At 37.2% G+C, this 13229-nt stretch overlaps 1 protein-coding gene across 9 annotated transcripts in view; it reads right to left on the bottom strand.

Moving 5' to 3' along the window:
- LDB3 (LIM domain binding 3) overlaps positions 1–13229 on the bottom strand; it is a 129430-nt gene that overhangs the window by 18222 nt on the left and 97979 nt on the right. For 2 of the 9 annotated variants that reach the window (XM_009272432.2, XM_009272458.2), the window contains 4 exons: positions 9663–9827; positions 7927–8034; positions 4249–4296; positions 910–1037 (listed from right to left, as the gene is read on the bottom strand). In XM_009272432.2, the coding sequence (XP_009270707.1) occupies positions 910–1037; positions 4249–4296; positions 7927–8034; positions 9663–9827 (449 nt within the window). The remainder of the gene's footprint in view (positions 1–909; positions 1038–4248; positions 4297–7926; positions 8035–9662; positions 9828–13229) is intronic. The other 7 variants (XM_009272451.2, XM_009272474.2, XM_009272466.2 and 4 more) reach the window with 5 other exon arrangements.

The following is a 13229-nucleotide window of genomic DNA, read 5'->3' as shown; positions in this document are numbered from 1 at the left end:
GAGGCTCGAGCACTTGCTGGTGAAGACTGAGGCAAAAAAGTCATTGGCACCTCCGCCTTCTCCGTGTCCTGGGTAACCAGGTCTCCCGTTTCGTTCTGGAGAGGGCCCACATTTTCCCTAGTCTTCCTTTTATCCCCGACGTACCTATAGAATCTTTTCTTGCTGCCCTTGATGTCCCTGGCCAGATTGAATTCTATCAGGGCTTTAGCTTTCCTAACCTGATCCCTGGCTGCTCAGACAATGGCTCTGTATTCCTCCCAGGCTCCCTGTCCTTGCTTCCACCCTCTGTGGGCTTCCTTTTTGTGTTTGAGTTTATCCAAGAGCTCCTTGTTCATAGTAATCAAATATATTCCTTCAGTAATTGGAGCTGCGGGAAGTGGAAGCATAACATTACGAAGTACTTTAATAGGTGATTATTTATTTCAAATATAAGCCTGAGTTTGAGAAGTTCAATATATGGCCTTATCTATTTTGCAAATGTATCCTACTCAAGCTACCTTCACCTATTTTATCTCCTTCCCGAGTTGTGCATTCTTAAGCTATTTTATCAATTCTGAAGTCTTGTTGGGCTCCTAATTGGGTGTGCTGGGTTCTTTTACAAATGTATTTCTTTTGAAAAGTCAGGCTACGCATTTTTTTATTAGAGGTTTTTCTCTTGCCTTTATTCTTCTTCCTCCTTTTGCTCCACATTTTCACTCTAAAGAAGCATACAAATACAACATAATCCTCGACCTTCAGATAATCTGAAGCAAAACTAGCAACTAGCAGCATTTGGTCCCATGTATATGAATCTTTCCTGATATGTGTGTGTCCTATTGCAAAATGTGCATTCTTTGCATTTTCTTTTTCTAAAAGAAATGCATGTGCATTTCTTTTCTGAATCCTTTCAGTACTTTGAAGTCACCTTACCTGGCTGGTAGACAGAGGGCTTTATGCTGGCAGTAGTAACAACTCTCGGTTTTGAAGTAGCAGAAGCAGCAGGACTTTCACTGTAGCTTCCAGAAACTGGCGTTGGTGTATATGACTGGCTTGTGTTTCTAAAAGCAAAATGAAGGTATGAGCAACTTTATAAACAGCAAAAGTTACTGATTATGAAATAACAGATGTGGCAGCTTCCAAAGCACTCCAAGAGGAACTGTCCTTGAGAGCTACAGAGAGAATAACGAGAGATTCATTAGTCTTTGTCATTGCTAAGAAAGGCTTGGACAATTCTTTGGAAAGAAAAATTAGCCGAATAAGGATTTTAAATACTGCCAAGTTGCTCTTGTTGTCACAGAAAACAGCTTACTGAAGGAATATGACAAATTTATTAAAGGAACTCTCAGTTTAACAAGGGATCAGACTTCGGGAACATGCATACAAAGTTTGGGTTTTCTGTCCCTCTACAAACAAACAGGCCTGTTCTTGTCCACGATAAATCAATGAGGCGTATCTCACTGCCTTAAAAAGATACTGGCTCAGCACAATTACTATTACTACTACTACTACTACAATACTAGCTACTGTATATAAGCATTGTACTCTTTTCAAAAAGATTGTAGTGACCTTTAAAAAACATTTCTGAAACTCTTTTCCCTATTTAGACTGAAACAACAATTTACGTTAATTTTTCTAAATTCAATGTTCAAATGTTCAAATTCAGCTAACACAAAAGCACGTGATATGCAGTATTATGATGCAATTTCTGCATTCCTAGATTAAAAACATTTGCTGAGGATTCCAAACATGAATAAGAAATCGTTTTCCTCTATTTTATGGCTCCGGTGGGGGTTTTCAGCTTGATTATAGTGACACATTGAAATATATGCCTCTTCTCTTTGCCTGTTACTTAGGATGATTCTATTTGCAGTGACTTTTCTTCTTAGACCACTAAAAAAGCATTACAAACAGAGCAAGCAAGAGAGGATAAAGAAGTACAAGGAAGGGAAGGAACAGCTACTGAGACGCGTGCAGTAATAAAACCCATTCACTATTGAACATCATTCTTACTCACCCTGATAACACAATGAAACTGAAGGGAAAAAGAAAGTAAAACTATCTGTATGAACCAGATCCCTATCCACTTGTGCTGACAGCTTAGGAGTTATTTCCATAGTGGCTACGTCTACAGGAAAACATTTATCAGCGTAAGAAAAGAAGTGTCCAGCTTTGCCAGACCATTGGTCCACCTTGGCTCGTACTTTCTTTAATGGTGGGAATAGATGCCATCTGGAGAGAACATGTTATAATTTTTACATATGGCAAACCCAGCAAATATTATAGTGACACATTGAAATATATGCCTCTTCTCTTTGCCTGTTACTTAGGATGATTCTATTGCAGTGACTTTTCTTCTTAGACCACTAAAAAAGCTTTACAAACAGAGCAAGCAAGAGAGGATAAAGAAGTACAAGGAAGGGAAGGAACAGCTACTGAGACGCGTGCAGTAATAAAACCCATTCACTATTGAACATCATTCTTACTCACCCTGATAACACAATGAAACTGAAGGGAAAAAGAAAGTAAAACTATCTGTATGAACCAGATCCCTATCCACTTGTGCTGACAGCTTAGGAGTTATTTCCATAGTGGCTACGTCTACAGGAAAACATTTATCAGCGTAAGAAAAGAAGTGTCCAGCTTTGCCAGACCATTGGTCCACCTTGGCTCGTACTTTCTTTAATGGTGGGAATAGATGCCATCTGGAGAGAACATGTTATAATTTTTACATATGGCAAACCCAGCAAATTCCTTCCAGTACAGGTAAAAAGCATTCTGACAAATGTACACTTTTGATTTTTAATTTTGAACAAAATAAACCCATCCTCACAACATAGTTTTTTGCTGCTCTGACAGTGCTTATACTATAGACCTAGCTTGTATAGCATTGCTGCCTCAGGCTAATTTATTTTGTCTATTTAGTTAGACCTAGAAACACAGCTATTGCTACAACGACTATAGCTAATTATTTCTGTACCTAGTCTAGGGCTTAGGGCTGGATTTGGGTCCACTATACCATGAGTGAACAGGACTCTCCAAGATAAACTATTTTAGTGGGTTTGTATTCAATGTAAATTCTGTTGTGAGCTGTGCTGTGATTTTGTAACCGCCAAAGCTGTTCTAAGCGCAGCAAGACTTTACTTTCCATTCTCACCATCTGTGTCCTGTTCATACCTCCTCATCTGTAGTGCCTAAGAACGCACTGTACTCGGGGTCACTGGACAGAGGATCATTGCTCCTACCGTCGCACAGACAGGAAGATGTATGCTTCAGGTACACTGGCTTCACATACAGCTTTCAAAATGCCTTTAGCTAAATACACACTATCAAAAGACCTTTCCTTGTCTTAAAATCTACTATTCAAGGTAAACTAGACAGAAAACCAGTAAAACATACTTACCTTTACAGGATCAGTGATCAATATTTACAGTGTGGATTAAAAGATTTTAAATCACGTGTCATACAGCCTTAATCTGAAAATGGCATACACTCGGGAAAGTCTACTCCCAGATGTGCAGGTCCATCGGTAGAAGGACTCATTTGAAGCTCTCTTAATGCACAAAATACATAAAGAAGTTCTGAGCCAGATTAGTGATACTTAGACTGTCATGAAGAAAAATGGTTATTCAAAATTCAAGTGTTTCCCAAAGTTAATAGCATGATAAAACCATGCCACTAGATTTCCTTGTATGTTCAGGGAGATGAAGTTGAAAAAACCAAAAACAACACACACACAAATTTGTATTCATAGTACCAAAATCACGGCAAAATTAAAAGAAGTCAACTACTGAACTCTTTTACAAGTGTATGATGCATATTAAATACAATAAGGAAGATAAAAAGGCTTGTCAAAGAGAAATAAAGTGTTACACTACATCATTAAGGGTTTTAGTGAAGTTAAAAGATTTATCAGAATTTCTGCTGAAGAAAAGGAAATAGCGTGTGATTAAAAGAAAGAAAGAAAAAAGAAAAAAGAAAGAAAGAATAAAAAGATGTCCTAAGAATCAAAGATGCTTTAATGGAACGGGAAGCAATGGCATCTCGAAAAGCAGTGAAAGCCCCCTTACTGAATTTATCTGCAGCAGCCAATGGCACGTGACAGGCAGCGAATTAAATACTGGCTCTGAAAACTATTAGTTGTCAGAAAGAGTAAATATTTCTTAAGCAGATCATTTTTATGTTAATACTTCAGTAGATGCCTACTAGCAGCAATAAACTGGTTTGTTAAGTGCTTTCAACGTAGAGTAGCTGCACAAAACATTTTTATACCTCTTCTTTGACTGGTAGCTGATGGAGGTGGAAGAATGCCGGTTGAAACTAAAATGAGACAAAAGTTGTATTTGAAAAAAATATAGCAAGAAAACTGGGATATCTTGTCCTACAGTGAATTTCCTTATGAGTAAGAGGTGCTCTTAAGTGCTAAAGTAAACAACATGTACATATTTATAATCATATAAGATCAGTATTACATTACATTTTGCTTATCTTATTTAAGCTAGGAATCATTGTGAAACCTGAATAATGGTAACATAAATAAATGAGCTGAGTATATTGCTCTGTAAGTCCCTCTCATCCAGTTTTGCTCTTTCTTTAGTTGTGGAATTCTAATTCAACCACTGGACTGTTTGCTTTGACATTCACCATTTTTTTGTATTAGCACAGAAAAACAAGTATGAGTTTCTTTTTGTCAGTGTCATAAGCTTAAGTTGCATCAAATCTTAAAAGCAAACCTCGAACGAACCAAAGTCCAAAGATCAGCTAAGGTTCCTAGCTTATGAGGCAACTAGGACAACCCCACAGAAAGGACAGGCTGGAAGTAGTTGAAGCAGCAACATCAAGCCATCGTGTTCAACTTTTCCCTTGCAGTACCATTCTACTGTTCATGTACCAAAGAGGGTCTTAGGTAAACAGGTAGATTTTTTTTTTTTTCTTGGGGAAGCAGCATCATTTCAGAACATGAGTGATTCATTTCTGTAAATACAGAAAGTACTTAAAAGCCTGCACAACGTATGGTCTGAGAAACAAGAGGATTCAGAATGAACACAGCTCCTCTCTAAATGCAGAGCAGCGCAGGGCAACAATCGCATCCCACAGGAGCACAGCCCACATTTGCCAGAATTACCAGAAGCCTATCATATGCCACTTAGTTTCCCAGCTTCTGGAGAAGAGTTTTTCTTCCCTTTACCACAGACACGCTGCTTGGATTAAAATCCTAGGATCGCAGAAGCTACACCTTCCTTTTGGAACCATAATCGTAACTCTTTCCACTGTTTCGCCTGTTTTTGTATTCCCAGAGTGCTGTCTCACTGGTTGCCCTGCTTTTGCCCTCCAGATGGAATAACCAATTGTATCAAGAGCTTCGCAGCTTATTTGAAACACTCCTGCTACGCTTTCTTCTTTGTAAGTAAGACCGTTAAGTGAAAAAGAAAGATTAACACTGCAGGTTTAAAAGTAAGAGTAACACGATCAGTTAAGGATTAGAGACTTACTTCAAACGTTCCTCTTTAGCAACATTATGAAGATTTTACTCATGTTAGGTGTTATGCATATGGCCTTTGCTCACAAAAGCAAAATCACTATAGAACTGATCTACCAAAGTTTAAATTAAATTAAATCAGGTTTAAATAGTTAAGGACATTGACCAAGAAATCCTCCTGCATTTTCTTGGTGGACCTTTTTAAGGTATCTAGAAGGAAAAATAAAAACCAAACCCAAACAACACTGGAACCACGGTTGGTAAAATCTCAGCCTCATTCTACCTGAGCATGTTTTACAGGATGGGGATACTGTTGTAACCAAGGTCATCTGTATTTTATATTGAACTAAAATTATATGAAATGCTGCAATGCTCCAGTGGTATATGTCAAGCTGAAACTGGATTTTTAAGTCCATATTTTGGCATGCTAATGCATTGCTTGATTTCTAAATGCAAACTATCAGGTGCTCAAAAATTTGAATTATAAATCAGTTTAGAAGCCAGTTTTAGTCCCTTATGTTTGAATACACTAGCTATACTACATGACAGTTTTTAAAACAAACATGGAAGTAGTGCACAAAGATAAAGAACCTACTTCAGCTGCAACACAACCCTCAAAAAAAACCCCCAAAAACCCAAACTGAGTTTGCTTCTTGTACCTGATTATCAGGGAACCAATTTTTTACAGATCCTACAAGTTTCTGATTTGCTTTTATGTCCCAAGGCTCGCTGAATTACTGAACTTCCAAGAGAGGTATTAGCTAAGACAATAACATTTGCCTGCTGATAATAGCCTGACGTGTGTGTCAGCATGATACCTGGGTCATCCATTGGCAAGTAAGATTTTAGGGCAGTAGCATATAAAGCTGATATGCTGTAGGTCTTGTATCTTTGACTTAAATAATTGCCACGTACGAGCAATAGCTTTTAGTAGCCTGATTAAAGCGTTGCTTTCTGAAACGGACAGTTGTTTTCCATAGATTCACAGAATCTTTCAGGTTGGAAGAGACCTCAGGAGGTCTCTCATCTAACCGCCTGCTCAAAGCAAGGCCAGCTCTGAGGTTGCTTAGTGTTTTATCCAATGGCGTCTTGAAAACCTTCAAGAATGGAGACGCATAGCCTCCCCCGGCAACCTGCCTCCTTTCAAAGGGGCAGGAAAGGGTAAAATGGGCCACGCCAGCCTAATGCAGGAGATAAGACATTTGAATTGGAAGCAAATTTTAGTATCTCAAGGTGATCTTTTTGTCCTCATTACTCTTTAAAATTGTGATTCACGCTGGTTAGCCCATATTGATACATAACTACAAATGAATTTATAGTTTCAAGGCCTCACGCCGCTTCCCTTCTCCCCATGAAAGGAACGTGGAATTAAAGTGAAATGGATAAAGGCTCAATCAAGAAATAGCATTATATTAGCTCTAAGATAGCCATGCAAGTAGTGTCAACAAATAATGGCTATCTTTATACTAATTTATTAGCTGTTTATATGTAAATTATACATAATTGTTGCTTAACTGTCATTTCCAAGACAGCAGTGAAAACATAGCTCTTCTACGGAAGAGTAGATTTATCCCAGAAGATAACGAAAGGTATCTGCATCTAATTCTTACACCAAAAGCTAGCATGGAAAATGAAAAGCCAACAGTAATCTGTCCCAAGTAACTGTTATACTCTATTCCTGACCAACATAGCTACCACGTGAAGAGCGCCTGTTCTGGGATTCAGAAGGTCTATCCGTAGTTCTGTGATTAATACAAAGGAACTATAGCTTCTTAAATGAATAGCCTTCAGTTAAAAACATATGCATGCATTAACCATTTTGTGAAAACATGCCTTCTGCCTGCTTGGATAATTAATGACATGGATAATTAAAATCTCAAATGTATTGCCGATTCAGTTTTTCATTATTTTTGAAGATTATGTTCAAATAATCAATCTTAAAATCTACTGCTTTCTCCCCTGTTAGTCTTGACAAAGTGTTAATAAAAGCAATGAAGGGGCTTAGCAGTGAGGCAGTACAGCAGCATTCTCTCTTTCTAGTGATAGATGCTACCTTTCCCTATCAGTGGTCTTTCATTAGTCATGATTAAGAGCATAATAAAAGAAGGTCTGTGATTCTTGTGGTCCTGTGTTTTCACCGGGGGGGGGGAAGTCTGTCATTCCCACCCAGTGCCACTAGACAAATATTTTCATTTTAAGATGGCAAAAACAGGACAAACCACCCAACTGAAATACCTTTGTTCCAAAAGGATCTTTTGGTCACATATCCTAAATCTAACACTTAGGTGTTTCCTAGCTCGGTTTTAACGTGAAAGATAAGCAAGAAGGCTATTCCTTTAAACACATCATGCTTTTCAACAGTCTCTGCCAAGACAATCTCTTAAGAAGCTGAAAACCTTAAATCGGAGAGAGTAATACAGAATAAAAACAAATTAAGTTAAAAGAAGAAGAAGATAGCTTTAAAGATATACCTAGACTGAGATGAGAGAGCAGATGAAATAGTGGAAGCTGCTAATGACATGTTCTTGGACCCATGGAAAGGCTTAGGCTGTGAAAGAGGGCTGGGGGCTGCAAGCACTCTGCAGAAGACACATGAAAGCATGTACAAAATAATTTAACAGGGACAAAAATAGTGACATCAGAATCAAGCTTTGTCGGAGTTCAGGTACAGGAGGACTGCTGCATGGTTACCGGGAACAGGTTTCCTGTAGCATACATCTGCAGACTTACAGAATAGCACAACCAAGCACATTCCTACAGAACACAAGACAAAATCCACACATCATGTAAAAATCTTAAACCCAGAGTCTATCGATAACTAAGACAGACGGTATTTCAGGACAGGACTTTTGTCAACGATACATGTTTTTATCTGCAAGATCTGAAGATGTTTGAGTCTGAATTCAAGCTAAGCTTTTTAATATGCAAGCAGTACCAGACAAAAGATTCTCCTATTTAAAACACAAGTCATTGGCATGATTAGTTTAATAGAGGCATTTATTATTGAAGCATATATTAGATAATCCATTTTCTTCGTGTTACAGTTTCAACTGAGGGATAAAATTTACTTAAACCATATCATTATTTCATGTGAAAGTGCCTTACAGCACAGTTCTGAATTACAGAATAATACCTTATTCAAACCTCCTTTGCTGGCTGGCTGGCTGATTTTCTTGCACTGGAATAAAAACACTGGAGTCCAGTAGGTCACGGTTAGGTAAAAACTAACTAAAGTGAGAAACTAAGTCAACTAGCAAAAATTAAACAAGAAATAGAGCCAAAAGAACATTTCCAATTCCATCTGCACACATCTAAGATATGACAGACTACATCTTAGGTCTCAATTATTTAAAGTAGTTTAAATTACTGGAAGTGTGTTTTTCCTTGGATTTTTAAAGCATGCTAAAATATACATCTTTTAGGAATATTTATGTAGCAAAAGCCTAAGAGAAAAGAATAATATGCACCAAAGGAATTCACTCTTACTATCCCCAAAATTACTCTAATGTAAGTGACAGCAGTATAAATCCCACACGTTTCTTCACAGACTGACAACTTTTAATATACAACTGTAACTCCTACTGTACTACAAGTGTTATGACAGCATACCTCCTTGAAACTTACTTTAGCTCTATAGCTAAATCTCATTAGAGAAAAGAGAGTAGATAAATCTAAATAGAAATTAATTGACTTTCTACCTTACAGAGCGAGTCAATCATCAAATGCATGGTTTTATTGACATATCGCTCATTGTCCACCACGTTCTACCGAGATCCACTACAATATGGTAAGCTCAAGCACGTGAGTAAATGACATTTTCTAATTTTCCATTTCATGGCATACTGCAGAAACACTATTAAACGAACCTTCATTCAACCACTGTAACTATCATAAGGAGTTGTTTTGGTTTTATTACAAGGGGTGAAAAAACATTTCCAGTTTTAACCCTAGACTTGATTTCTGAAAACGTTAACTGTATTGCAGACTTAAAGCTACTTTTTGTTATTTTTTAGGGCAGTTTTATTTTGCATTCTTTGCAAACTTGAACAACGTACTTCAAAATAAGAAAACACACCAAAATATATAAAAGCATATAAAATAGTCTACAGCTTTTACATACTACATTCTCAAGTTAAGAATGTGTATGCAGCATTTCCAGAGCCATACAGGGGTGTATCTGCGAAAGGACAAAGCAACGAAGCATTACCTTTGGAAGGAGGATGAGAAAGACTCTTGCACTACTGAGGTGGTTGCTGGTGGTGTCATCAGACTGGCTGTGTTTTGAGCAGCAGTAGCAGGCTGATGGGCTGAAGCATGTGGTGCAGGAGCAGAGGCAGAACTGGTAGACACCGGAGCATGCTCAACAGGGGTACTAATTAGAGTTAAATTAAATAAAACAAGAAGCATCTTAAGAAGGTGCGTGTTTAAATGTAGAGCATAAAACCTACTATGTTTGAGCCTGAAGCTGCAAACATAGTAGCAGGCTGTGTTACTGAGGGAAAAGCACAATTATGCAGAGAAAAAAAAAGACATTTATTAGGCCTTTTCAGATGTGCAGTTAAGACTGTACTGCAGTTCTGGTCCTGCTTGACTGAAATTTATCCCAGGTGTTACACAGCACTTCAGTCCTGCTCCCACTGAAGCCAGTGGTAGGAAATGTGGCATGCAGTACTTAAATGGTTGCAGAGAGCCCGTCACAAGCTCTTTGAGCTAGGATAAATTTCACCCAGTATTTACTCCTGGAGCTGAAGTTTGTGCTAGGAGTAAACTTTTTAATTAGATGAAGAAAAGCAATTTAAAAGAATGTTATCATAGTCTTGTATCAGCAGTTTCCCTGCAAGTTCTGATTGTCTAGAAAGCCATTCAGCACAGTTTTGTGTTGGGTTTAATCAGTTTTGCGCAATACAGGTAGCGGAAAGATGTTTAAAAGGAGTCCATTGATTGTCAGTTCATGTCTGACCTAAACTCATCTTACATTACGCTGGCCAACCCATCAAAGAGTGAGATGCCTTTTTACACATAGAACAGTATGCAAAATACAAGGGGAAGATGTAGCATAAAGTTTTACTACACCAGTTTTAAAACCGCTTGGGTGATGAGCATGAGTTGTTATCCTGGTGGCCCTCTTGTGCTATTGTGGCACAGATAACATGGAGCAGAGAAATATTCATGTTTAATTTATTTTCTCTTTATTCGATTGCAAAATAGGTTAATTGAAATGAATAATAATAATTAAAAAAATCTAGTGTCGCATCCTGTGGCCATTTTAGTAACCTACTGAACTACTAGCGTCTTCCATCACCTGCTGTCAGAGCACCCAGCGATCATTGATGTATTTCAGCCTTGCAGCCTCACTCAGATTTGGAAAGTCTTACTCATTTCTTACAGATAGACAAATGGGGCAGTTATCTATTAGACAGCTTTGCAAGATAGTATAGTCAAAGCCATCTACTGCTAAGAAATGAACTAATCTTTTGGGAGGTTCAGTTTATTGTCTTCCACTGGCTCTTACATCAAACAAAAACAAAAATAAAAAAAACCATTAAGTGGACTTAAGAGTCACATTCTTTGCTGACTGTTTCAATGAACTTAATATCAACAACAAAATAATAATGTGTACATTCATTATTCATTTGTCAATAAACCTAACAAAAATCACTAGGTCGTTTAAAATTAAAAGTGGGTTAAAAAAAAAAGAGAGAGATAAACAAGAAAAGACAAAAGCTTAATTTTGTGTTGAGGCAGATTTTACTGTGGATTTTATTAAATATTAGCCACAGACCAAATAAGCCACTGAAAAATAACTAATTGCAATTTGATTTTTCAGATTGTTTTACTATTTTGGGGCACAAACTTTAGTGATAATATAAGCATGCATCTCCCAGGCATAAGGGACATTTTTCTCGATGCCATATTATTGTGCTGTAGATTCATTTTCTTTAGTAGTTATCCTAATACATTAGGGTTGTTTGTTTTTTTTTTTTTCCCCAATCAGGGCATTACTGTGCATGACATAGTTGTCTTGTCCACAAGCAGTGGTATAGGAACATAATGGATATATTTTTACTTCTTTTGACCTAACTCGTAAGTATATTGCCACATCTCTGGGTTCTTACAAATTACTCCTATCAGGGTGATGGAGTTCGGCAATTCTCTTGTGCAATGTACAAAGAATGCCCAAAATATTCTTTCCTGAGCACGGTAAGTATCAAATAACAAAAGAAATCTTACAGTTCCACGACTGTTTTTCAGCCAAACCTTAGCCCTCAAACATTCTTTCTCTCAGCTTTTTTTCCTATGTGAATTTGCCATTGTGCAAGTATTTTCTCTGTCTTTCAGCCATTCTAATATTTTCTTTTGCTTCTCTCAGAAGCACTGATGCAACAAGTTATACTCCTCAGGATCTAGAACGAGCGCTTGGTACTTCAGAATTCGTGATACCCCTTGCTCTGCAAGGGACTGTCCCATTTCCCCTGTCCTCCTCCTCTTCTCCACCTTTTTGTATGGTTTAGTAGTCTAAATGATGGTGGGTTTTATTTCAGCTGAATATTTTACTGTTTGATTAGCTGAAATGGAAGTGTGGTTGTTATGCCCACCAATTTCAAGGTTGAATGCAACCCACAACAAAAGCAGAAAATCAGTATTTTCTCCCTTATGAGTTTCATCTACAATTATATACATAACAAGGGAGCTCCTGAAAATACTCACCTTGTTTGCAATTCTGGTTTTCAAACCATTACACCAGAAGTTTTGCAACAGTTTTGCAAAAGTTTGTCCATCATAATATGCATTTGAAATTCAGATCAGTTCTTCCATCTTGATGCATTTGCATTATGATGCAAATTCTTCCGCTTAGCTCATACAGTATCAGTCACATAGCCTGTGTAGCGGAGTAGCTGCATATGGTACATCACAGCTATGGATCATGGGTTAGTCTGTTACCGAGTTTTAATACTCGCAGGATTTTTTTCGCCCTGTGCAACAGCGGGTACTGGAATTGTCACATTAAAAGGTGTTGAGTCAAAATTTAGTACTTACACATCTTTGATTTGGCAAACAGGAAAGGACTGAAACTATACTGCACATAAAAATGGAACTTAATGCACGTCCTAAAACCAAATACAAACTAGGATTTCACCTATTTTGTCTTTCTATTTTCATGAAAGTGAAAGGGAATCTGCTACAGATTTCAAAAGAATCAAGACTTCATACCTTGAATAGAAGAAAACAGTGAAGTTACTTAATTGTTGTAACGATCTCCAAAATGTTAACCAAAACACAGACTCAGTGATATATGTTTAAAGGAAAGGAAAAAAAAAAAAACCAGATAAGCGTATATGTGGACATGGACCTGTGTGGAGGCAGATTTGAACTATACAAACACATATAAATAAAATAAATGTGAATATATTGGAATACCTTATAAAATCTAAAAGAAATACAAACAAATTTTATCTTGCATGCTGTTTGTCATAGTTCTTTTTATGTGATTAAAATGCTAGAGGCTTGATCACCTTCCTGCAGGGAAGAATAGGGTAGAATATATTAATTAATGAAACAAGGAATTGGAATAAATATAAATGAATTAGATATAAACCTTAAAAATTAGGGTGATGTGGTTACATACAATATATACAGTTGGTAACTAATTCTCTACTCAGTTTTATAGAAAGAACTCAGACTAACTCAACTGTTTTTAGCTTAACCACTATAAATTTTAAATAATATTATTTGGATATTCAAATAAAATAACATCACTTCCCCCCCCCCCAAC

Source organism: Aptenodytes forsteri, unplaced genomic scaffold (genome assembly GCF_000699145.1).
Source record: "Aptenodytes forsteri isolate BGI_AS27 unplaced genomic scaffold, ASM69914v1 Scaffold106, whole genome shotgun sequence".
Lineage (NCBI taxonomy): Eukaryota > Metazoa > Chordata > Aves > Sphenisciformes > Spheniscidae > Aptenodytes > Aptenodytes forsteri.
Note: the sequence above shows the minus strand (reverse complement) of the source record. Positions and strands in the feature narration are given on the sequence as shown.